Source organism: Amblyomma maculatum, chromosome 4, assembly GCF_055883805.1.
Source record: "Amblyomma maculatum isolate TAMU_Amacu chromosome 4, ASM5588380v1, whole genome shotgun sequence".
Lineage (NCBI taxonomy): Eukaryota > Metazoa > Arthropoda > Arachnida > Ixodida > Ixodidae > Amblyomma > Amblyomma maculatum.
In genome coordinates, this window is record NC_139347.1 from 76,891,038 (window position 1) to 76,918,592 (window position 27,555).

At 47.7% G+C, this 27,555-nt stretch overlaps 1 protein-coding gene across 1 annotated transcript in view; it reads right to left on the reverse strand.

Moving 5' to 3' along the window:
- LOC146191469 (dachshund homolog 1-like) overlaps window positions 1–18,059 on the reverse strand; it is a 206,653-nt gene extending 188,594 nt beyond the window's left edge. The window contains exon 1 of the mRNA XM_084600332.1: window positions 17,452–18,059. Within this exon, the coding sequence (XP_084456458.1) occupies window positions 17,452–18,059 (608 nt within the window). The remainder of the gene's footprint in view (window positions 1–17,451) is intronic.
- Between the last annotated feature and the right edge of the window lie 9,496 nt (window positions 18,060–27,555).

Below are 27,555 nucleotides of genomic sequence, written 5' to 3' on the forward strand. Positions count from 1 at the left end.
TCGGCGCTGCAAACCCAGAACCACGGCCATCTCCTGGGTTCCGAGCCCCGGGGCTCAGTGCTGTGGTTGGGAGGAAACCACGTGTTGCTCGCGAGCCGTCGTCGTCGTTCTGTGCGTGGCATTCCCTTCCTCTTTGCTTCTTCTCCCCATCCTCTTTCACCTCTGCGCGTCGAAGCAGGGGGAGGGGGGGGGGGGGGGGTCTCTGCAGAGAGAGCGCAGGCGAGACAGCGGCGCGACAAGCGGGTCTGCCCTAGTCTTCCCCGCCGCCGCTCTCAGGCGAAATGGAAACGCACAGACAGACAGACAGACCGACAGACGCAGTCGGAGACGGCGGCGATTGAATGCGAAGGCCGGGGAAGCCCTCTCTCGTGACGTCAGCCGCCGAAGCCGCGTGCGCTGCGGGACGCACGTGCTCGCGCGCGGTGTCGGTCTCGTGCCACGCGCGCGTTTGCAGCATGACAGCAAATGTGCATAATGTGATAATGATGCCTGATGCGCGTCTCTAGCTGTATCGCCTGAGGGAAACTGTTGACGTATGTTTCGATTCGGAGATGAAAAAGGAATTGCATAAAGAGGGTCGTGCAGTGTAACTTACAACAGGTAATAATAGCATTGTTGCTATTCTCAGAAATAGCGCAATCACTCTGTTTTTGCCTGAACTCCTCCTCTCCACTTCCTTCTTGCTTTTTCGCAATGTGAGCTTTTTACTGAAGTAAAAGATGCGCACTTTCGTGGTATGTATACGATGATTCACTGAGGGTGGAAATTGTGTTACAAAACTCACCGAGCCCAATATTAAATCCCGAAAAACTATGGTCCGAGCAGTGTATTAAATCTATATACAGTTATGTTATACGGCAAAATTAGTAGCTTTATTATTTGAATCTATTTCCTGTCTGCTTTTACAAGTTGTTCGTAGCGAGACATGTAGCAAAATATACGAGCGAATAAGCCGAGCTATAGGTGTGATTTCGCGCATTTGAACAAGCATAATGAAGCGGTTGCGCCCAATAAACACGGCAAGAAATTGTGGCTTTTTATGTGCTTAACTGTGCTAATGTTTAGAACTTTCACTGCTCCCTTTCTTAGCTCTGTCGCTTTCTAGAGCAGGCAGAAATATTTTGTCTCATTCTTCAATATATAGAAACAAACAAAAACGGAAACGAACGCACTATTAATTTTTTTTTTTTTTTCAAGATAACCCCATGATCACAAATCGGCGCTGGATGGAACAGACAGAAACGCGGAAGTTATTCTTTCCTCCGCAAAAAGAAAAATAATGCTAAAAAGAAAGAGGGAATTGGTTATTACGACTGAGTGCACGCGCGGCCGACAGGGCGAAGACTGATGCGTGACCGTATTTGCTCCGCGCGCCTCTAAATAGGTTCCCAGTCCGAAGCTGAAAAACTTGGCACCCGCCGCAGGTCACAAACGCGGTTCTCTTTAGAAGAGGCCAGGGCGCGCCGAGTTAACCCTTCCTTCACTTCACGCTTGCCGGGCCCGAAGGGGAAGGACGGTCAAGATGGAGTACAAGTACAGAAAGAATAAACCAAAACCTAAAGAATCTGCAAAATCCGGAGGGGAGAAGGTCAGCCGAGGGCAACGAAAGGGCTCACGGAGAGGAGGTCACACGAATAGAGAGGGAGAGAGAGGAGTGAAAGGCACGCCAGGGAGAGGAGATACATGCAGGGGGAAGCACGGAAGGGTGGACGTGAGAGAGAGAACGACCCTCGACTAACGAGCGGTCCGGGCAGACCCATGATGCCGCGGCAATTATTGCTTTCTCCGCTTCTCCAGTGCTTGTGCTTCGTAAACGATTTTTTGCTTGTTTGTTGACTTTTCCGGAGCGTAGGTGTGCATGCCGTCGAGGCGTACTGCCTTGGTTACAGTTAAAAGGCAGCGTCTTCGAAGCGATAACTCACGGCTCACTTGGCAAACTGTGCGAACCTAAGTTTGTTTGGCCACGCAATCACCTCGAATCACGTGGAACTTCGATCGCGCTCTCCAGCGCCGAGATGTAGCTCGCTTTTCGCATAGGACAAGCTGTCCGGCTCTCCGAAAGCATGGGCGAAGAGTTGTTCTGGCGCTCCCTAGCGCGCATATAGCCCAATTCGTCGTCGCCGCGACGCAGGGATAAAATGTCCGGTGTTGTGTAGTTCTCGTATATGTTTAGCCCAGTGGACATGTCACTTCATTAATTTACGCTCTGTGTAGTAAGCTGCATTGCTGAAGCGAACTGTACTGAGTCACGGTTACACATATTTAGAAACAAATGATGGATGATCCAGTTCGAAAGATAAGCCACCGCGCCATACGACTTCCACGCACTTGACCAATAAGCACACTAGCCCCAAAAAGGGATTAATTAGCCATTTCGAGATCGCATTCTCATACATTGTTGAATGCTTAACAGATCGGAGAGACGCAGCAGATAATTGAAAGTACCGAGTGTAGTGTATGTGCCACTAAAAGGTGCACCGACTCTTGGTTGCGACCTTACTTTGGGTTAGGGAGACTATGCGGCGCTTCAGAAGCTAAGTCAAATTCAGCCCACGAAGTTCGTCGAGCCGATCGATTCCAGAATGTTTTCAAGCGTTGAAACTCTTCTCACGTTCTTGCCTTGATCAGCTGTGCCAGCTACATCTTTCTCGAAAGGCGCCGGTCGTTGGAGCTCTAATGCGTGACCACTCAATTACCGAGTGTAAACTGTGCCTCTCGTGACGGATGAACTTCCAGCAAGGACGGGAAACGCTAATGCTCTTCTCGACGGCTAGTGTTTACGGGGAAAATTCTTACCACGTATGCGAGTAGCAATCCCGCAGCTCTATTTTTCATCTTCAGCGATGCAGGTCGCGAACTGAAGGTGCGGGGACCACGCACAATCTCTTTACAGTTGCAAAAACAAACAGACGTTAACATTCTTTTGAATACATACATACATACATACATACATACATACATACATACATACATACATACATACATACATACATACATACATACATACATACATACACATACATACATACATACATACATACATACATACATACATACATACATACATACATACATACATACATACACACACACACACACACATACATACATACATACATACATACATACATACATACATACATACATACATACATACATACATACATACATACATACATACATACATACATACATACATACATACATACATACATACATACATACATTAATGTTCACTAAAATGTTCCCGCTCACTTATTGCGAATGAACCTAGCGCTAGCTACCGTCCAATTATGTATCAAGGCAAATACATTGCTCCCGTGTCGTCAGAATGAACGACGTGACCGCACTATTCGGCTATAGCGAACGAAGAGGCGCCGTAAACTTCGCTCCGCAATCGAAAAACGCGCGCTTACAACGAGCGAGGTGACTGACAAATATATCTCAGCTTCGATCGTACCTCTGCACATCCACTAGAACAATGTGGCGACTCCATAAAAAAAAAAAAAGCAACCAAGAGGCGGCATGTCAATCGATGCATGGAGCATGCCTACCGTTGGTTTGGGCAGAAGTGTGGTGGGAGTGAGACAGGGACAAATTTAAAAGCAAAGCGAATGTCAGAGACGTGGAGGCCAATTTATAGTGCGAATTGCTTTGAACGCTCATTGCATAATTAGTAGTATCACATCCTAAAAGCATGTCACTGGCAGAAATGGTCTCAGCGATATTTACGGGTGGACATGCATAACAGACCATGTAAGGGAGGGGAGGTTTTAAATGGTGTTGGGAGTGACCCTCCCTCTCCAGCAAGAAATGTTCTGCGAGACACATATGCTAAAGACATTTATCTTTATCAAAAAATGTCCTATCAATATACAGTTCAATGCCTATATATTGATAGGCATTCAGTCCCACCTCTTCCACTATGCTTACCAGGAGCGATTCATAAATTCGCCCGTGAAGAGCCCTTTACAACAGAGAAACACAACTTTTTCCTTAGCATTTTCGGGGCTGCAATACAAAGGAGGAACCTCGGATACGACAAACGCGCTCCCCTCAACCGGCCATGCGATTCACTGTATACCGCCTTCGCATAACACGTTATGCCCGGTCCGAGCCCGAGGCTCATAGAGGTAGATGAACCCTTAATATGGCGCGATAGTCGTAACGCAAAACACACTCAAACATCACGCACACACACGCACGCACGCGCGCACACACACACACACACGCACACACAGAGAAAAATGACGACGATCTAATCACTCCGAGACAGCACAGAATCAAAGTTGTAAACAGAGAAAAGCAACACAGGGAATGTGTGGTAAGGAATAAGCGAGAGAGTTGGAGTCTGCTGTGTACGGAAAAGGAAGAGGGAAGAGACAGGCTATATCGCGAGTGTCCGCGTTGCGTGCGTCTACGTATGTGTTTGAGCGAGCGGTCGTATATGATGAGGAAGAGTGAATATTAGCGGCGTCGCTGGGCGCTTGCAGCGCGCAGGGTCGATTGGCGGCGCGGAATGGGCCCCGACGAGAGATGAACTGCACGCCACGAGGGGAGGACGCTCAAAGACGCACACACACACACACACGGGCGAGGGCCGACGCGGAGACCGTTCTCTGCGCTGTCACCACCGTGCAGGCAATGAGGCCTGGGAACGGATGCCGGCGCTGTACGCTCATGGAATGGAACCAACCATCACGGCCTGCCCTGAGAGGAAATGGCCGCGCGAGCGCTATTTGTCTCCACGCCGTCGAAAACCGCAGCCTTCACCCTCCCTCCCCTTAGCTGAGCAGTGCGACCGGATCAGCTGCGACAGCGCTGTCACAGCGCTTGTCTATTCCTCCCCACCAATGATGGTTTCACTGCGTCTCTTTTTTTTTTTTTTTTATGTAACACGCATGCGTTTGAACGGATATCTCTCCCGCACATTCTGATTTTAATGAAACGATGCAATCAGCTGCTACATAACGAAATTCTTCAACTTTTCACTCATCCCGAACGCGGGGCTAGAGCACTGTAAAATAACAGAGAGTTGGGTGACTAGAAGGTCGATGGCTTCCTGTACAAAAGTGGGAAGGGCAAGCAGAAAACAAACAAAAAAACTTTTTTGGCCTTTTTGTCTTTTAGCGCCGAAAAATCACGAATCAAATGAATCATTGCGCAGAATGGAAACTATCAGCTATTTAATCAGCATCAAGGATCTCAAACATGCAGTCCAGGAGGCCCTGAATGCAGTCGAGCTGTTCACTGACCCTGAAAATTTCAGCTTTTCTTCGTCCGGGAAAGCCTTTGAAGCATAGCTATATATTGGTCCCTCCTCCGTCCATATCACATCATTCTCGATGCTGGTAGGAGGTATTCAAGTGACATCACGGGCGCCATTTTGTGGTGCAGGGCGCAGCTTGAGCCGTGCCTGTCGGAGCCGGGAATGATAGAATGATTCCATATGCTTGCAGCCTTTCGCTGCGCAACACGCACCACAAAATGGCCACCACTGTGAAGTAGATGCATACATCTATACTGTCTGACACGGGTCGGTAGCAAGCCGTGTCTTTTGTCAGTAGGTAGACTTCTTTTCTGCGCGAATTTCGGTGCTTGTATAATTTTTCCACTTTGGACAATGCCCGAATGGTACACTGCGCCGTCTATCCTCTTCCTTTTCCCCGGTGTTCTTCGCATACTGGCCGGTGGGAGGCAAACGCTTGTTAGTGCGACATCACCGGATCAACCCTCTATACGGGCTTATATGAAACGATCTGCAGTGTAAACACTCCAGCTATGCCACCAACAATTCAAAGGCGGTGTTTCAACGTGCCATCGTTAAAAGCACCATTTTGCAGAAAATCAGGTAGGTACGGGTGTTGTCTACGAAGAAAAATCAAGACATGCATGCCTTCTGGAAGGTTGCACTTGGCAGGGGGTCGACATCAGTAGTATAGATACACGGCTCAAATGAACAGAACGAAACGAAGAATTGACACGGGCAAGGCGCTACGCAACACATCACCCGACACTGATTGATTGGGGGGTTGTGCAACACTGCGAGACCACATGGTATGACCAAGTAGGCAGGAACTGCCAACTGGCGTAGCTCTTGCGAGCTTTTAGGATTACATAGGTATTGAACCCAGCACACTTGGGTCCCGAGTAAGACTTGTTATCAGTATAGGGGCTTCGTATGGCTTGGTTTATAAAGCGGGGCTTTATACATCGATTACGGGTGGCCTTCGACATAATGGGCTACCGTTTACGAGTACGCGATATAATATATACAAGGATTAAGAAATCATTAGCTAATCGAGTAGCAAAGTGAGTGTACGCGAACTATAATCCGCAAGGTGAGCTGACAACTGGAGCCATTAAGGCTGTCACGTCATAGCCTTAAATGCGGAGCTTAAGAGTCAACAGTTGAAGAGCGTTGTACGCAGACCGTTCGCGGCGGCCAAATTGCTCTCTCCACAGCTAGCGTGAAAACTAGAAGACAAAAGGAAATTAGACAAAAAAAAAAGAAAGCTGAAACAATCCTATCCTCTGCTCAAGTGGACCGCTCATCGTTCGCATATACTATGCAACCAGTCAACCTTTGTACTATACAGTGCAGCATTGAGAAAGTTAAAGATTAGAGGCTTAGTCAGCTTAAGTGAGGTCGAACCCGAGAACGTGTTCAGCTACGACGGAGGACCTCTTGATTAGTGAATGCCTCAGTTGTAATATCGCAGGTCGTCGTGAGCATTCGCGATAGTTACGAACCCTTCAATGCACTATTACACAATATACACGCGCGATCGGCTGTTCGAATTCAAATCCATTGGCCCTCGCTGGTAATATAGTTCTAGCAGCGGTGCACAGTACTATATATACTATACTTGGGACACGGACCCCTCGGGCATTGGCACGTGGTATACATGCCTTGGAAAGTATAGGCACGGGGACATGGACGCGAGAATACAGCGACACGCTGAACCGAAGGGACCTTGCTTGCTATACAGAGAGAAACAAAGGAGCGACGGTGGCGGAGATAAGATCGGCGGCCAATGCGCAGCCAGCTAACGACGACGAAGTTCCGCCGCGTACTCTCGCGTGATAAATGGAGCGGCGCGGCCTCCTCCTCCTCCCATCTGGGCTGCGCCGAGAGAAGCTCGGAGAAGACCATAATCACAGAGTCTGGTCGACGTTCGCGCGCGGCCACCTTGCGGCGAGCCGGAACGTCGATCGCCTCACTTCTCGGGCAGGTCGACCCTTCTATCGAACATGAGCTAAGTCCTTTTCGAGGCGGCACTATACAGCCGTCCGCACACTTAGCCGGAACGCATGGGATGCACACTAAAACTATATGTAAAGACGCAGATCATGTTGTACAGTATTGAACGATTCCGAGACTGAGAGACAGCTAAGAAGTGTACAGTATAGTGTATAGTGGTGATGAACCAGGGACAAATGATAGGACTCTTATTGTTGTCTTAAATGCACCGGATAGTTGCACAGTTGACCAGGGCGTTCGCGAACCGTTTACGTTCGCGTTGATTACCTGTCCTTAAGGTGTAATTAACTTTTTATTTCGAGCGCACGTGTATACGTTTCGCCTCGGTCAAACTGTGGGCGCTGGACTAGCTGCGACGAGGAATCGAGATATATACCAGCCGAGAGCAGCATCCCTATTACGTAACGTCATTCAATAGTGATCGCTACTGAAACGCATAATAAAGCCCGTGAAGTATACATATGAGTAGGCAACAGCGCCACGAATGGCTCACTTATTGATAACAAAGCTGTTTTTGTGTACTTGGATTTAACCCCATGTGTGGCCGCAGACCCCGTACAGCATACCTCAACTATAGCGCAGTTACTTTCCGCGGTCAAGTTTTCAGTAAGATCTTACAGAGAACACTATTCCATAGTCGACAATATAAATTTCGCTGTGACAGCTTGTTTTCGTTTCCCTGCTCGGAATATGATATCACAAAAAACTAAACGTGGCAATGAAAAAAAAAAAAAAAAAAGCGATCTAAAAGTTTTCACTGTATATAACGAGGTTTCCTATGTTGAGCGGTGGACTTGCAATAGCACGACTTAATTTATGGCAGCCTTGTGTCACTAATGCAGCACAAGCACAACAAGATAGCAATGTCAGTGCGACCCTGAACTCCGATGAACATTTTACAGCAGTTCATATTATTGACTTCAAGCTGTATATATTTCGCATTAAACAAGAATGCTTGCAAGCAGTATGTGCATAGCCAAACAAGATAATCAGTGCACGTATACGGCACAAACCTGCCGAGAAGCCACATATTTAGGTCTGTATAGTTCATCTTCGCAAATGGCAGCATTATATATACCATCACGCGCAGTTGCTTGGACAGATGAAGATCAGTGGGCGACGGGTCAATTCAATTTCCTCGTTCGTGACGCGTGTTCGCCAGACGCGGCATTTCGGAGCACCCACAACATTCAAAGAGAGCCTGTGTATACGCTGTTTTTTCTTCCGTTCTCACGGTGCTCAATCAAGCGCCGTAGGGTCATTCCCAATTGGAATCGTGCCTGCGACGTTCCCCTCGTGGCGCCCTCGAAAGAGATCGGAAACGGTCTTCTTGGACACATGTGTACACCATTCCAGGGCTCGCGTGAACCGGACGCCTTTGCTCCAGGTCTTCTATAACACCGTGCGTACAGAGACGCGCACTGGTTCAGCCCAGGCAATATGCGTGCGGCCCCTTCAAGCGCGACCACAGAAGAGATTGCTGGGAAGGCCGTTTCTTCTTCTTCCTCGCGCCTATACGTCGTACGTTTCATCGCTACGCGATCCTGACCTGACTGTCTCGCGAGCAGAGGTCGGCCGGGGGTCAAAATCGTGTTCGCCTTTCTGGTTGGTCTCTCTCCTCTGTCCCCCTCCTTCTCCCTTCTTGAGGACGGATGCAGTAGAAACCCTTTCTCTCTTCCTCCCACATACGCAAACGCACATGCATCCACGAGCGTCGCAGACACGCCACGCAGATATGCACACGGGAATGAGCTCGCTAAGGATCGTACACGGATGGCGTTCCACTTGTAACGAACCTGGAGTGTACTCGCCAGAGCGGTGCCTGCTATCGCGGGCCACGCGTACATTAGTGGTCGTACATAATGTGAACCACAGGGAAGGAAATGTGTGATCGATGGAACGACGGCGGTGCGTATTGCCATATGGATAGTTTGACTCCTGCGGTTTGTTTATGGTCACGACGCGCAGAACCTCTCGTTTGCACGAGGGGCTATAGAGCATAATATATGAAAACGCAAGCAAAGGAACTCATAGAAAAGACCCATGTGTATAGTGATGTGCTAGTATGATCAAGTGCACGCGAATTGCATGGACGCTTGATGTTCATGCGTCAAAAAAGCGGCATAATATAAAGAAAGCTAATAGCGATTAAACTATATACAAAACAGAAGTGTTGGCACAGTGATTGCAAACTTCAAGATACGTGTGCCGAGGCCGCTTTATATCTTTCCCACTGATAGCGCAATCATTTAGAAAGTTGACGTGCTTGGAAAACAGGCTTAGACTATATGAGAAACTATTCAACAGATTGTTGGCACGTGGACGAGAGGCATTCGCTTTACGTCACCCATCAAAAAGCCGTTGATCTCAACTAAATTCCACTAAACGTGGCGTCACGCCGATCTCGGGGGAAACAGCAAGCACGCGTACACATGACGCGCACGTATAGTATTTTGCGTCGACGCCTGCGTTCCCTCGACGTCGTCGTCAGCCGGAAGGGAATGTCAGTGCTGACAGCTACCCGCTCGCACGAACGGACATCGCTGGTCGCTGTCCGCCTCTTGTCCGACACAAACCGCGGTGACAGGCGCCGCCAGCTGAATTACACAGCGCGGCCTACGCATAGCCCAGTCGGCATGCGTCCATTCACTTATATATACTCGAGCCGCTGGAATCGCTGCACCTATAATTGCATCTCTCACCCTCTCTTGCACACGAACAGGATGTCCAGCGAGGGCGCGCGCACAAGTGCGCGACAAAGCTGAATACTTATACGGAGAAGCCTTGTCTCGGCGCTACAAGTGACAGAACGCCTCTATACGTGAGGCTGACGCAGGCACCGTTGAAACCCATGGCACATGATCGTCGACAATAAGTACACGGCAGGTTCCTGATGCTTTAATGCATTTAGTCGGAGGTAGAGGCGAAGTAATTTAATGAAATGGGCACCGTTCCAAAAACGTGTCGATATGGCATGCCGCAGAGCCCATCCACGAAGGTGACCGTGTGTTGTCTCTCGTCAGAGAGGCTCGACAATCATGAGTGCGTTGGTTCCAATCTAATTATGAGACGCACACGCGGTGTCAACAGCAAAAACGCTTTTATAGTGTCTTAAGCTTTAAGCCACTTCGCTTCGCAGAGGAGACGTAACCTTAATTGTGCATAGGTGAGAACATGATGCGCGTGCTTCTGTTAAAGGCCATGTCTGCTTGAAAACCCTTTTGTAATTTGATCTCGCCATCGATGAATGGCACGAAGTTCATAAGCGACATATGCGTCCCTGTTTTAGTTTTCATGGAACACTTTTATTTTACTCACAATACAGATAATTGAGTTATTAACGTTGTGCTCGATCAAGAATCTTGCTTTAGAGTGACGAGAGATAACATGGAAATCAAGGCACGATACTTCTCACTAATGAACATGTGCATGCAGGTGGACACGGGCATGGTCTAAATTACAAACATTTCGCTCGCAGTGGTGCCACAGAACAACTAAATAATTTGAAAGATGTACGTAAGTATACAGTAGACATTTTGTTTCATCACATATAATTTGTACCCACAATCGCTGCACACTGCACATACAAGAACACGTTCCAAGCAATACTGGATGCTAGGCAGGCACTCTCGAGCAGTATATATGGTCAAAACTTATGTCCTCTCTTACGCGCAAAACCTTGACTATCAACAAAGCGCAGTTTTTACTAAAACAACTACTCCCTCAGTCGCTTAATAAAAGTTCATATGCCACAGTCGAATCTGTTTTGGAAAATAAGCTGCCACTAGAGGTAAAGTTCGGAGTATGATGCAACTAACATTTTATATTTGCTCATATTTACTTGGTGATATTACAACGCTTGCTTCCACACACACGTAAAACAGACCTCCTGCCTCACGTGGACGGTGAAACCATGAACGCAGAAAGAAGCTCGTTCCAGCAGCCGCGCGATAATTCCCGAAGCGCTCGACCATCCATCCCCTCCTCTTTCTCTCAGCTGCGCCTCTTCAACAAAAGATAAAGCGCACGCACACCCGGCCAGCAATTCACACTCGGAATGTGTTCAAAAACGTGCCGCACCCGCACCCTTAAACGCGGCGCGCGGAAACCCATCTTCCTCATTACCGACGGCAGCGTCGTCCGTTAATCCGATAAGCGTCCAGCGGCGCGAACACGGGGCGATCAAAACCCTCCCCGGAGCACCGGGCGCAGGCCTACTGTTCAGAGCGCGCAAGCGTTCCTCGCACTGCAGAAATAACGAACGGAGCTCCACACAGAGAGAAAGCCCGCGAGTCTCATCGGCGCCGCACAAAGAGCACCACAATGGATCGCTGCTAATCTCGAATCTGCCCTCACGGACCGCTGCATCCACCGCAGCTCCTCCTGCTCTGAGCACGCTCGCAGTTTGTCTCGCCTGCGACCGTTCGCGCTAAAACCTTTTCCATCGGCTCACTCAACGCGAAGTGACACCCGGAGCAAGAAACCCAACTGCCTACACAGCGTGCTTAGTTGTGTATGGCTGCCTCGTCGGGGGTGGATAGGGTGGTACTGTTGAGCCGCCCGTGTATACACGCGCGTATTTTGTGCGTAGGTGTGTAAGGACAACTAGCAATCACCAACTCCATTAATTACATCGGCGACGGACCCGTAACGAAGCTTAACTAATCCGAGAGCGAAGTGTATACACTCTCCTCCCACGCCAGAAGCCGCTCTGACTCTGTGTCGAGCATGTAACACACGCACGTGCACATACAAGCGCGCGCAGGCGAAGTGCTTCTTCGTGCATGCAGTGATGTTTCCCTCAAGCAGAGATATCCAAGCTCCGTGCCGGAACACGCCGGTGCAGTGGGTCGTATGCGACCCGCTCTAATTCTTGTACGCCGTATGTGTGTATATATGGTTCGAAAAGGAATTATGTGTGAGATAGTTCGTCTCTTATCAGTGAACGCGCGCGGCTGAGCATGTATATATACTGCCAAGCAGAGTGGGGTGCTTTTGCAGAGCCTCACGCAAGCATGACGCAGCGTGCAGCTTAGGGCGCAGGTTAGAGAGTAAACAAACAAGCAAACATCAAAAAAGCTGTTTCCTGAATCCTGGTCGAATTCTGGAACTTCCAAAATAGTGTAAAGCATAAGTCGACACAACGAGAAGTCATGCAATCTGAGAGGTGGCGGACATGAACACGCGTGTGCACGAAGCAGAGCCGAGGCGCGATTTAAGAGCAAAGCGATTATGCGTCTGCAGAAAGAGCGAGTGTGTGTTCACGAAATTCGTACGAGTGACGCGCGATAATGGACCAGAAAAAATCTAGAATAACAATTGGCGCTAATTCAAAACAATTCACGCTATGCCGCGCTAAACGCACGCAGGTTTCAGACGTTTTCTCTCGCAGTATTATAGTTACGACGCTAACATCTGATTTTCAGGAGCAGATACCGGTCAAAGGACGATAAAATTTTTGAATGTTTTTGATTACAGTTATAAGCAAATACGGAGAAAGTGTATGGCCCTATTATATATGTACCTCTGGTATTGAATAGCTTGCCTGATAAGGCTTTTGCTTTAACTCGCCGGTAACTTATGAAACAGTGTATGTTTTGAGGTAATATCCTTCACTTCCGTCTTTTCTTCCCACTTTGAACTATAATTTGTTTTTTGGTGTCTTGAAACTTCTTAATTTTTTTCGAGCAAAATGTTTTGACGTTCGCCAACTGCCAGGCGCTGCCCTTCAAGCCTTCTTTGGCTTTGGCAAGCCTGAATCTGTATTTTGTTTTGTGAAAATAAAGATTATTGTTATTATTATTACAGGTCGAACTGCTCGAAAAAAATTGCTCTATACGCTATTCATCAAATGAAACTCACATTTTAAAATACCATCATGCTCCATATTGCCGTATTCTGCGTATTTGTGCGATCAAATCCATGTATTCATCCAACATGCAAATCAAATTTTGTTCAGAAAAAGTTTTTTCATGGCGTGGGAACTATTTTACAGACCAATAAAAACGATTAAGGCAATGATTCAATAATTCGTTTTACTTCGTGCATTCTACAGAAACTAATATAAACAGCTTGACAACTAATTTGAACAATTTACAGGCAGTGAGTAACTGCTGAGAACATCTTGACAAGGTCAAATCATGGACGATAAGAATTTTATATTTTGCCTGCGTCAAAACATAAGAGGCGCGATCAGGTATAAAGCCCAGGACCCATTTTCCCCCAAAAGAACTGCTTGACAGCTCGGCTGCCTGAAGAGGTCAGGGCATAAATATACTATACCAGCAACGAACCTACAACGTATACATGGTCATGGCTTATACAAACTTTCACCCGCCGAGACACAATGCTCGCTCTAGCTCTCGAAGAGCTCACTAATGAAGTTGCTGGTTTATGTAAACATAGTACAAATCAAGACAGAAAGTACAGAATAATTATTATAGAGGGCTGCATTGAAATATGTATATATCAAAGCATGTATGTGTGTGCGTTTGCACACGCACAAAATGAGCATTGTGCCAAAATGCCAGATCGAATCAAATGGTTCACAAATCGTTAGCATTCACACGACTAATCACTATGCAATATACATTGCAGAGCTTCTCAAAGGAAAGCTCTCAAACGAAATATAACTGTCAGTACTGTGAATGCATTCAGGAAACCGCCAAAACAGATATTCCCAGAGTGTTAGCAAATGATTAAAAGTAATTTTTGCCGCCAGAAAACAAATAAATGCCATGACACTGACTAAATTTAGTTCGTCGGATCGAACCGCACCAAATGCCTCAATCTGTTCGTATTGACGAAAGACCTTCAATGTTTGTGTTTTCTTTAAAGCCCATTTTAATGTAGCCTATATATATTCTACCCGCTTGCTTAAAATTTTAGTAGCCTTTCTTTCTGGTTCCCCAAAACTCAAAACAGATATGGCGACAAGCAGCCATGTGAAATAGAGCTGCATAGTCATAGACAGCTGACAGTCTAATTGGTTTTAGAAAATTATGTAGATAGTTCTATTTCTTTGAGAGAAGCCACCTGTGACATTAAAAACACCCACAGCGGGTGATAAGTTCAAGCGCCTGTCTGTCGGTAAGCGTTTTCCTGGCAGCTAAAATATAACAGAGGAACAACCAGATAGTCGAACTTTGTCATAACGGTATAAAACATGGAGGAAAGCGAACGTAATGCAATTTTTACTCGCTTCTCATGTGGCTAACCACACTAACCACCGTACACCGCTTTCCTTCAATCTTGGCCACATGTGACTGAGTAGCATCGATATCATTAAAGATATATACTAAGGAAGTATAAGAGTCATCCTGGGTTTCAGACGTTTTCTCTTGAAGTATTATAGTTATATCGCTAAAATTTTATTTTCAGGAGCGGATACCCGTCAAAGGCGGACAAAACATTTGAAAGCTTTTGACTACAGATATAAGCATGCGAAGAAATGGGCACACAATTGAAACCGCTCAATTAAAACTTCCGGTTTCTCGAACTGACATGCTTTGATCTCACGAACATCGTGATGCATAAAACTGCACCGCTTGATTCGAACTACGCGTATAGTGCCAACTATATATTTATTCCTCCACGTGGATTATAAGAAACGACTGCGTACTAACTGTGATATCAACCGTGACCAGATTTTCGTTTCCAGAGCTTTTGATGAGTTACTGAAAATCAGCTGTGCTAATATCAGCCCAGATGCGTGTTACACACTCATGCCTGTAAAGCGTTAATCCATTCGAAAACCGTCCTGCGACTTTCTTAGCTCACATAGAACACGAACTATAGCAAACTCTGCATGCCTTGTCGGTTCCCCATGCACGCGTGCATGAGCAGTGCGCGCGGAAGTTCGCTGTCTGCACAGAGGAGTCTATCGTGTGAATGGAAGACAGCTTATTATACATAAGTGGAAAATTTTAGACCAAGCATGCCGTTTAGACAACTTGCACTTTAGGAATTTCAAGAGCAAATATGAGTGCACCGTCTGTGCGAGAAGTAACCATGCAAGATGGTTTTCAGCCTTGTAACTGAGCAACATGGTATCTCTTTAGCTCTAAATACTTGCAAGATAAGAACTCCTGCCCTCAACCCTTTAGAGACATTCTGGTTTTCAGGGGTGCCATAAGGGATCAGCTAGGTGTTCCCCCTCATGAAGAGACAGTTACAGGCACTACACAATTTTTCTTTCATAACAATAATCACAAGTGCTATATATATACGGCTGAGATATCAACCCCGTTCCCTGATCGCTTTTGGCAGAAACGATACATAAATGATTTACAGTTCATTCAAATTTATTTAACTCCATGGGAATCTTTTTTTTTTTTTTTTATGTCTAGCTCACAGAGAAGAAATGAACTGTTTTGTGTGCAATTTTATTTGAGTTTGCAAGATAGCCGAAGACGAATTAACCATCGATGTAGAATCAATGAATATAAGCAGCATTGCCGGCTATAAATAGCACATGAAGGCTTTTATCGTCGTATTCAAGAACTTAAGCAACCTGTAGTTCCATTACCATTTAAGAAATAGACGGAAAGATAACCAAAACTTCTACTGTGTTGCAAGTACAAGAACTGCGAGTGGGCTTACCGTTATGTGAATTAGCGATGTATGCAAGCCTGTGCTTACTTGCAACCCTTATCATGACTTTTTTTTTTTTTTTTTTTGCGTTCATGGTAATCATTTCGGCACTCATCTCATTCTTCGCATTAACCATACCTTATGGAAGATCAACGCCTTGAAGTTACGTAACGGCGTCACCCTTTAGTAATGGTTACTAAAGCGATGCAGATTTTGTCCACTACCGTAAGTTGCGTATAAATATTTCGGAGGCCAATTGATGGTTTTTACTGCATGCTGCGACCTTGAAACATTCAGTCATTTATCAACCGGGCCTATAAATCAAAACAGTTAAAAAATCATTTGTAAAATCCCTAACAGTATAAGTCGCACACACACATGACAGGCAATCACGACTTCAGCCACAGCAATAAAAGAGCACGCTTCTGAAGCAGTTATGTTTCAATTACTTTGACTACCAGCACAACCTACAGCGCTTTCGTACAAGCAGTACTCATCTGGACAATATGCATCTTAGGTCTGTATATAGATCATATGGTTTTCTGCCTTGGAAGTCTGGAACATGTGCAGTAAATGCCGATTGTGACTGCGTCTGAAATGACATCAACCCTAATTAGCCGGCATTATTAGCACATTTTCAAACATGACAACAAACTGTTTGACAGTCCACTAACACCGGAGTGGTGCGGTGGTAAGACGCCCGACTACTGTGCCGTAGTACCCGGGTTCGAACCCGACCTCGGTGGCTGCGTTTCTGTGGAGGCGAAACGGAGTAGCGTCCGTGTGCTGTGCGATGTCAGTGCACGTTAAAGATCCCCAGGTGGTCGAAATTTCCGGAGTCCTCCACTACGGCGTCTCTCATAGCCTGAGTCGCTTTGGGACATTAAACCCCACAAACCAAACCAAACCATTGGTGCTCTCGCGTGCATGCGTTTTCCGAGTGTTGTAATATATGTTGTCATTGTGATCAAGGCATGTAGCCCAATTACGCAGCTGAAAATGAGCGTCCTGGCTTGGGTTGGTTTGTGGGGTTTAACGTCCCAAAGCGATTCCAGGCTATGAGAGACGCCGTAGTGGAGGACTCCGGAAATTTCGACCACCTGGGGTTCTTTAACGTGCACTGACATCGCACAGCACACGGGCGTCTTGGAAGATGGAAAAAAGGCAACTGACACATATATAGACAATTGTATAACCGGAACGCGGAGCTGTTCATTTTATAACGGCAATATTCTGCGCCTTCCGCGCGTTTTCGTTGTGGTAAAAGTTATCGAGGACGAAACTATTGGAGCCTTTATTTTTTGCACATCTGTTAATAACTATCACGCGCGCAAGATGTTGCTGCAATTGTAAGCTCTTTGAAGCTGACTGCAATGTAGTGGACGCCACATTGGTGTCACGCGTTCACGGCTTCCCTGCGATGACGATGCGAATGAAGCAGAGCGTTGTGACACCAGTGACACACCAACCACGTGGCGTCAAGCTCCGTGCGCTACATGACGAAGACCGTGCGCTGTGCCATACACGACATTCGCGATTCACGTGCATGCCACCACACATCGACACAGAGGTACGAGCAAAAGACACAGGCTGACCTGGCAGTGGTGCAGTCCTTGTAGAGGGCGTCGAAGTCCTTGCACGAGAGCAGCTTGCACCGGTTCACGCCGGGCTGGATGGCGCCCAGTCCACGCAGGATTCGAACCTGCTCCACGTTGCACACGATGGGCGTGATGTCCAGCCTCTTGAGCTTGGTGTACACTGTGTGCAGTCCTCCTACCAGGTGCTTGAGGAAGAGCTCAAACGCCTGCGGCAGGCACAGCAGGTAGTCGCCGTTCACCAGGAACGCGGCTACCTTGGCGCCGCGGTAGTCGATCAGGTGGCAATCGGTGGCCGACGCGTCCGACGGGATGCCGGGCGGCGACGGCGGTGGTCGCATGCCGGCGTAAAGCGCGCGGCCGTTGAGCGCATGCAGGACCCCGTAACCGGGGGGTTGTTTGTGCGGCGGCGGGGGCGGTGGCAGTGCGGCGCCTAGTGGGCTCTCGGGCGTCGAACGCGTCGGCGTTAGCGAGCCCAGGCCCGACTTTGGGCTGGAACCTCCGCGGGCCGACGGCGAGTGTGCGGCAGCCGGCGAGCCGAACGTGAGCGTCGGCGGCGACGGCGTGCCGCCTCCGCTGCTGCAGCTGCCCAGCGAGCCGGCGTCCATTGGCCTCCTCGTGCCGCGCGCAACCTGCTCAAGGCACGGCCGCTCCTGCTGCTGCTGCGTCGTTCCCGTCGCGAACGTGTTTCGTTGCCGTCCGTGGTCCGCGCGGACTTCGCCGCCAGCGGCCGCCGCGGCGAGGCGCTCTTCGAGAGCAGGGGGGGAGGAAAGCGGCGGCCCCCTTCCCCTCTCTTTTTTGGTTCCCCTCCCTCAAAGTGCGTTCTTCCCTCTCTCCTGCTTTTCCGGACAGCCCGTGTCCGGACACGGGGAGCGAGGGAGCACGAGCCAATGACGGTGTGGCCCGGCGCCGGCATCTCGGCGCGGGCCGGTCCGGTGGGCAGGGCCCAGGGCGGGCGGGGCTGTTGCCGTGCCCCAGGCCGCCGCCGAGAACGCTGCACGCTTCAAGAGATGGCGCTCGTGGAAGGAGACATGCTCGCTCTTGTCTAAGCGAGAGTGTGCTCGCTGGGAGGCAAAAGAGTTTGTTTTGGTTTCAGCAACGGGCGAGGAAGAGCTCGCTCCTTTTCTTCCGGGAGATCGAAGTGGAGCGCCCACGTGAGCACGCCGCACACGCCAGGGGTGAAGGTTGCGTCGTTAATGGCGTCTCGCTAAAACTACCGCGACCGGATGTGCGGGTGGTGCGCGCTCTCAGTAGCGATTTCCTGACTGGGCACCTGTCGTCGCAACAGAGAGGTTCGTTCGGGAAATAAGTTCTTTCTGCCTTTAGTGCAGTGTTAGTATACATATTCGTGTGTATGCAGACAATAGGTTTCCATTGTAGTTCATAAAATTAAACGCAGTAGTTATAAGTACTTCCTGTCCTCTCTTCCTCGTAGAAGATTTCATTATGATCTAGCAAAACAGATCTTATAGCATTTGCATTTGAAAGTGGGGCTGCAGTTATTTCTTCGCGATTATTCGGGTTTTGTTCAATTGGGATAAACGTTTCCTCCATCGATCAACAATTAAGCATGTATTTCGCTAGTCCAGATCACCCTATCCAAGAATTTGTATTACTTTCACTGCACTTTATCACTCGACTTTCTATCGTATATCCTTCCTGGACACCGGCTTTGTTTCCCTTCTCTCTGTGAGGCACTGGTCAAGACGACATTGTGGATGATGTTGAAGCACTATTGTGAAGGAAAGGGTGAACGGACACATTCTGATAGACAAGGGTTCAAGGACGGGCATCAATGACCAAAAATTACTCGAATCTGTTATCAAGGATTCCCGCATTGCTGTCCTGAAATGACCGTATTGCCGAGAAATTATACGACAGTGAGCACAGGATGAGCGCGCAATAGACTGGCAAAACAAAAAGAAAAAAGGGAATGTATCATTCATATCGAAGAAAACACTAGCGGTGAAGCAATTCTTTCTTACTTTCGCCAATATGATATCTATAATTCGTTAAAGCATATCGCAGCCCTTTTACACAACACACATACGTTCCCTCATGGGCAGCTGCTTGTCAGATGGCGTGACCGCCGATACTTTCCCTGTGAAAAACCAGCTGCACATACGAAATATGCATATCTGCCGCCGCACAGTGTGCATCCGGTATGGATTCGGGTGGACTCCTTAATTCTTCCCCTTTCTCCCCTTTTGCAGAGGTGCTAGCTAGAACGGGCAAAAAAAAAAAATGAAAACGAAGCGGTGCCAAGAGTCCCTGCGCACTATTGGAGGCAGACAGCCGGCTGCCCGTTTCAGGAGCCATTGGGCACGCCAATCTTCCTGGCCGCATCGGGCACACACACGGTGGTGGCAAAAGCGTCGGCCTCCTTTTGCGGCTGTGCCGTGACACCCGTCGTGCGGCAGTGCCCGGAGAGGGAGCTCGCGTAATGGCCCTCTACTCCCCCTTCGGCTTTCTTTGATGGGCGTAGAGAAGCGGAGATCGAGAGAAAGGAGGAGGCCTCAAGGGGGAAGGGATAGCGCGTGACAATGCTACACCCTCCATTTTTTTTTACCTCGCCCCCTATTGTCCGCAGGCGCCTTGCCGCATAGGCTGGCTAAATATATATGCTCGGGAGGTAGAGTCGCTCGTACCTTATACAGAGCAAAGTCGGTTCAGTTTCCAATGCCCGCGCCTGTCATAGCGGATGTGTGTGGGCTCGACGTGTGAGAAGGTGAATCAAAATAATAAAAAATAACGTTCAAGAGGAAGAAAGGCGAAGCCAGTGTCTTTTACAAAAGCGAACTTTCAGAACTGCTGTCAGATGGGAAATAATGCGAGGTTTTTTGTTGGAATGCTCGCAATGCAGCTTGCAGCAGAGGTATAATACCGTTTCCCATCACCGACTCCTCGCAGATGCATGGTGAACCTTTCCTTTTGTTTAGATAAGGACTCTGTCTCAGTCTATTCGTATCTACACGACGAGATTTCATTCAGCAAGACATTACAACGTCTGCTTTAGGTATACAGAGGTTCGACAGTTGGTTTAAATGTAAGCTGAAACACTCTTTCGAGAATTTACCCAGGTGTGCGCATTAGCATATTTGAAACTTGTAGATTAGCCGACGAAGTGGTTTTGCACTTTCATTGAAAGATATTGTGTAAAAAAATATTAAAGTCGCGACTAACTTCAGGCTTCGCCTCACAGCAGCGAAGCAATGTGGAGAAACTTGAAGAAGACGTCATTATCGGGGACGTTTTAAATTTTACCTGCTTTGTCCCAATCAGTTTTGTGAGTCGCCCGATGCCACCAAACCACACCTCGCAGCCTTTACCATCTTTGGCGTTGGTTTTCTTCATCAGTGTAAGCTTTTATGCTTACGTTGATACGTATACTTAGCTAAATATAACTGAAAAAAAAAAAAAAAGGATGACCGGGGAGTGAGGCGAAGTGAAGCAGCGCCGTTGGGTGATTTCGGGCATTGCTCCTTAGTCGGACTGCGAAGCATGACTTTCTTTCTGCCAGCCAGTTAAGCACGGTTTGTTTACTATAATCGTCCGCATAACAGTCAGTAGATCAAGCAGGTTTACTAACTGCACATAAAGCACTGGTATTGAACAGTGGCTGTACGGCGACAATTGAAATGAAGATATAGCTCCCATCAACCCATGGACAACGTGGTTTCCTGGCTGCTCTAAGCCAGGGGTATCATAACATGCCAAACAGGTTCTCAGAAGTAAACTTCCGGTATACTTTTTTTTTTCTGCCGTTTACTAACTTAATGTGCATCTCATTTTTATTAACCATGCATGGCATATTATTCATCTCGAAGCGCAGCCTCATGTATACTATCATCTGTATGTTCATGAAAATAAACTTCCAATGCTGACAAAAATTAAGCCAAGATAGACTGTAAGTATACGTTTGACCACATCGTATTGCCACATTAGATCTAAATATAAAAGGCAACAATAAAAAAAGTATTCGCCAAACGAAAGCATCGGAATTTGTATTTTGAACAACATGTTAAAACATTGGGCCAACTTTCTAAACAAATAAAACATGGAAAGTCCCTAGGCAACTTTCCCCAGCTTCCTGAAATTTCGCAAATATCTGCATAGCAGTTTTCTTTAAATAAAATTTCATAGTCGCAGCGTGTTGAAAGAAGAGCTATTTCGTTTACCTGATAGCTAATGAGGAAATTATCCAGATCAGAAAAATAGCGTGCTCGAAGCCTTCTCGGCCACGCTATATTTGTTTCCGCATATTCCGCTGATTTCTTGGAACAACCAGGATTTGCTACTGTTGCCGTGCTCTTCTCTCTTTGGTGCATACCATTCTCCATGTTCTTTGTCCTGTTTACTGCACCAGTAAATGATAAGCTAGTCTTGTCTTATTGAAGTTCCTTGAGCAGGTATTGCTGATAGCGGCCTTACATGTTTCTCGTGTTATTTTCGACTCAAGCATTTATTTTTTATTTTTTGTTACCCTGGGTGCACACGTGAAATATATAAATTGGGAAGCGCCTTCCCTTCGTTTCAATTTAGCCTTAGCAACACAGACATGGAACGTTTTGACATCTTCTTAAAGGTTACCAATAAGCAGAGCAATATGTTAGAGGAAAGAGAAGTTTATTTACGTTGAAAGACGAAAAAGATTGAATGGGTAAGATCCTAGAACGGCCCCAGCTAATAGATTGGTGGTGGATGAGCTTCTGGAATGCAGATGTATTGTGGCGTTCGACGCTTCTTGGAGGTTGAATGTGGATGATGATAAGGAAAGGTGGGAAGATGGAGAGGTGGTAATTGAGTTTAGATATCGGGCAATTAACATTTAGAGGCTGCGTACAGGAGCTGGCCTTTTTGCGTTGTGACAATTGTACTATTCCAGCAGCAAAACGTAACAAGCCTTTATTGCCTGTAAAGCAACAACAATTGAACTGGTTATTGCATATCAGAAAAATAGAAAACAGTGTAAAAAGAGGGGCTAGGAAAAGTTGATGATGGAACTTGCTACTAAAATCTATCAACGGTACACAAGGGGATCTCTAATCTAGCAGTTTAGAAGACACAGGAAACCGATTTTTTTTTTTTTTTTTTTTTTTTTTTTTTTTTTTTTTTTTGCCGCAGCCGGCAGGATATATAAGAGCATCGCAGAATCAGACAAGGATAGACTGCAGAGAGGAAGCAAAAATAGAGCTGGAAAGGCTATGGTTATTTGAAGGAGGATACAGACAGGACCACCCCCCCTCCCCTACCCCCTTCCCCGAACTCGACCATCGCGTAATGCTAATGAGCGTATTGGGCGCGAGCGCCACCATTGGAGCGAAGGGCGCTAGCGTCGACCTAGGGGAGCAAGTGGGATCACGTGACTCCTCTTGCGGCTGCTGGACCAGATGCTTGATTTAATTTGTGCGTTTTAAGCGGTAATAGTCGCGTTCTTTTTTCTGTAGGTTTGCCTGATAATGAGTGCAAGCATTGTACTTTTGATCTTGCATCGTTGCTGCAGTTGCTGAAGTTTAAAGCTGTAGCCATGGTCCGATATTGCTCTGTACCCGGAGGTACGCGACGGAACACGGAGCAAGCTCCCATTGCTACCTGAGAAAAAAAACAGCTCACGAAATCTTCCTTGTTCAAGATTTTAATGGGCAGAGAAGCGAGTGGTCATTCTCATGTGTGCAGCAGACATTTCAGCGAGCAATATTTTGTCCATGGAGTTCGCACTAAACAGTTCGGTGAGTAGCGGCAGAGGGAACGGCGTGCGCGTTTTAATTTGTGCTTCTCACTGGCGAAGCTAGCGAAGACGTATTGCAGGCAAGATACAAAAGATGCTGCTTTCACGGAGCAGTACGCTCTCAGAACAAGGAAGGATCGTGCGAAAGACAGAAGGTCTCATTTTTCTGAATGAAGGCGTTGACACAGTAGTTACACTAAAGTGAACTAAAGATGCAGCACGGGCAGCTGTATGCATGATGAGTAGTCTCAGGCAGCGTCTGCAGTGCTGATGTAATGTCAGAGTACGTGAATAAATGGGAAATAGAGCATTACATGTTGTGATATGCTGAGGTATGCGTCAGCAAAGCTATTCTGCGCGAGGAAAGCAAATATGCGCGCCCGAACCATGATTGCCAATAACCGGTAGTCAGTGCGCAATAATAATAAATTGGTTCACAGGAAGGGAAAGGCGCAGTAACTGTCACACTTGCTCTGTGGACACCCGAACCGCGACGTAAGGGAAGGGAGGAAGGTGGGAGTGAAAGTGGAAAGAGAGAAAGAGGAGCCGTAGTGGAGGGCTACGGAGTAATTTCGACCACCTGGGGATCTTTAACGTGCGCTGACATCGCACAGCACACGACGCCTCTTCGTTTCGCCTCCATCGAAACGCAGCCGCCGAGGTCGGGTTCGAACCCGGGAACTCCGGCACAGTAGTCGGGCGTCTTACCACTGCACCACCCCGGCGGGGCAGTCAGTGCGCAAGAATTCTCTTCGTGGGAAGCACTTTTTCACACTTGCTATAAAAATTGAACCCCGCCTTCCCCATTCGCCCTAGTTCAGGTGCTTCACCTTATTTCGATAGCAGATACCGGGGCAGGCAAAAATCTTTTCCTTCCGTTATTATTTTTATTTTTATTTAATTCTATTATGATAAAGAACCAAGTTACTACTCCCCACACACTAACTTGTCTGTTCTACTATGTTTACGGAGCAGGTGAACGGAACCGCTTCCGCCGGTGCTATTTCAAGGCGGTCAGCATCGTCCAGACTCCTGACAGCTCTGCTTTCTCTAGAAGAATTCTTATAATTGAGATTCAGTGGCAGCTTGCTGCTGAATGGTTGTGTGGAAGCTTCAGTTCCTTTTTAATGGCAATAACAACGCTCGTCCAAGTAAACTTATCGGCTGGGCCCACGCTTCGATTCGACAGCTAGCTGGCTCGATGAGCCCAGCCGGGGTGGTGCAGTGGTAAGACGCCCGACTACTGTGCCGGAGTACCCGGGATCGAACTCGACGTCGGCGGCTGCGTTTCGGTGGAGGCGAAATGAGGAGGCGTACGTGTGCTGTGCGATGTCAGCGCACGTTAAAGATCACCAGGTGGTCGAAATTACTCCGCAGCCCTCCACTACGGCTCCTCTTTCTCTCCTTCCACTTTTACTCCCCCTTCCTCCCTTCCCTTGCGGCGCTTTTGGGGTGTCCACAGAAAACAAGTGAGACAGTTACCGCGCCTTTCCCTTCCTATAAATCAATCAGCTGGCTCGATGAAGTGCTGTCTTGCTGAATGAATGAGCATAATACCTCAAATTAAGCTTAAACAAGCCAAAACAGAAGTGTAAATAAATATGTGAATGCAGAATTAGCGCGCAGCTAAACTGCATAGAAAATGATCACACAGCAACAGTTCAACTGTCTCTCTCCCCTGATGAGGCTAGGGGAGGTAGATCACCGCCGCTTGCGGCGGGGGCTAGCTTGCCACAGAATTTTTATTTGTTGTAGGCTGTCATTGCACCCGCCACCGCTTCGTGGACGACGGCTGTTGCGGTGCGCGTCTTTCTTTCCCTCTTCCTTTTCATTCTTCTCTATTTTCTCGTCTGTCTGCACGAGGCGGGCTTCGTGGACGACGGCTGTTGCGGTGCGCGTCTTTCTTTCCCTCTTCCTTTTCTTTCTTCTCTATTTTCTCGTCTGTCTGCACGAGGCAGCGGAGGTATGGAGGCGAAACGAAGAGGCGTCCGTGTGCTGTGCGATGTCAGCGCACGTTACAGATTCCCAGGTGGTCGAAATTACTCCGTAGCCCTCCACTACGGCTCCTCTTTCTCTCTTTCCCCTTTCACGCCCATCTTCCTCCCTTCCCTTACGGCGCGGTTGCGGTGTCCACAGAAAACAAGTGACACAGTTACCGCGCCTTTCCCTTCCTATAAATAAATCAGGCAGCGGAGGTGCCCCGCCGGGGTGGTGCAGTGGTAAGACGCCCGACTTCTGTGCCGGAGTACACGGGTTCGAACCCGACCTCGGCGGCTGCGTTTCGATGGAGGCGAAGCGAAGAGGCGTCCGTGTGCTGTGCGATGTCATCGCACGTTAAAGATCCCCAGGTGGTCGAATTTTCTCCGTAGTCCTCCACTACGGCTCCTCTTTCACTCTTTCCACTTTCACTCCCACCTTCCTCCCTTCCCTTACGGCACGGTTAAGGTGTCCACAGACACAAGTGTGACAGACACTGCGCCTTTCCTTTCCTATAAATAAATAAAATACATAAATAAATAAATCAAGGCAACGGAGGTGGATCAGCTACAGAGCCAGTAGCAGGCCCGTGCATTTTCTTTTCCTTCTTCCTACAGCCACAACAACAACAACAACAACAACAACGCGCGTTATCCCACTTACCGCCGTATTCACAAACGGAACTTATACTTATCTTATCCCTTCGTCCACTTAACAGCGGCTTAACGTGTTTCAGAATCCAAACTTGTACAAAAGCCGAACTTTTTCGCGATCTTAACTTAATGATAAGTGAGCATTCCCAAAGGTAGCTTGGGAGCTATCTTAACGCGCACCTTTTGGCGTCCAAGATGGCTTAATTAAAGTTAAATTGGTTCACAGGAAGGGAAAGGCGCAGTAACTGTCACACTTGCTCTGTGGACACCCGAACCGCGCCGTAAGGGAAGGGAGGAAGGTGGGAATGAAAGTGGAAAGAGAGAAAGAGGAGCCGTAGTGGAGGGCTACGGAATAATTTCGACCACCTGGGGATCTTTAACGTGCGCTGACATCGCACAGCACACGGACGCCACTTCGTTTCGCCTCCATCGAAACGCAGCCGCCGCGGTCGGGTTCGAACCCGGGAACTCCGGCACAGTAGTCGGGCGTCTTACCACTGCACCACCCCGGCGGGGCCCAAGATGGCTACCCATCACGAAAGTTTCTCGGCGTTCGTCGACTTCGTCGCCCTCGTAAGAGAAATTGAAAACCGCGAAGGCCGCCCATATGTCACAACATTACGGCGCATATTCAGGGACCGCATCAACCCGATGGAAGAGTACACGGACAGCGAGTTTCTCTCCCGATACCGGTTCTCGAAGCAGGCCATTCTACAGCTGCTGGCAATGCTGCCGCTTAAAGCGAACACAGATGACCGTGGTTGCCCCGTGCCGCCGCTTCTCCAGTTGTTAGTGACATTGCGCTTCTATGGCGCCGGAACCTTCCAGGTAGTGAGTGGGGACCTGGTGAACATTTCACAGCCCACGGTGTCGCGAATCGTCGAGCGCGTTACTTCGATGATCGCTGCCACACTGTTTCCGGCACTCGTGAAACTGCCTGATTGCACGCGAGCACCGCAAGTAATGCAAGATTTTTATACGATGGGAGGTTTTCCTGGAGTGATCGGGTGCATAGACTGCACTCACGTCCGTATCAAGAGTCCCGGAGGCGACGACGCCGAAGTATTCAGGAACAGAAAAGGCTACTTTTCGATCAACGTTCAGGTACGTGTTTTTAATCCCCGCCAGTTCGTGACAGAGGATAAACTTGAACGGAGATGTTTTTTTTTTTTTTTTTTTTTCTGTTGAGTATACATTACTCGGAAAAACTCGAACTCTTGTTCTTTTATATAAAGCACAGCGAAATATCATTTGAAATCATTAACAGCGATAATACATTCTCAATTGTTATATTTACCAGTCAGCCTTCTAATTGCGGTTGACATGCATAGTATTTAACTCACTGCTGAAGCTGATTCTGTGTGACCGTCATATTGAATGATATGAATCCAAGCAGTATCAAAGTGTCCCAGTTCTAAAAGCCAGCAAATTGGCTGTGTTGAATGCAATCTCTATTTTTGCTGCAGAACTAGCAGTAGTCACAGTCCTTGCTTACAATTTTTTATGCAGCCAAGTAACTTATACACTTGTAACATTAATCATAGCAACAAATGAACATAATTTATAAGGTCATTGGCTTATTCTCCTTGTGTTGAGAGTGTCCTGCTGCTGTTAGCCGTGTCGAGATGTGTCTCTAATAAAGGTTAGAAACAGGCCAACAGCAAGGGCATCTTTGTTTCACAAGCAGCCACTGGACGTCGACAACAGTTCCTTCACTTCGTTGTTGGCAAACCAGCGTCAGACATT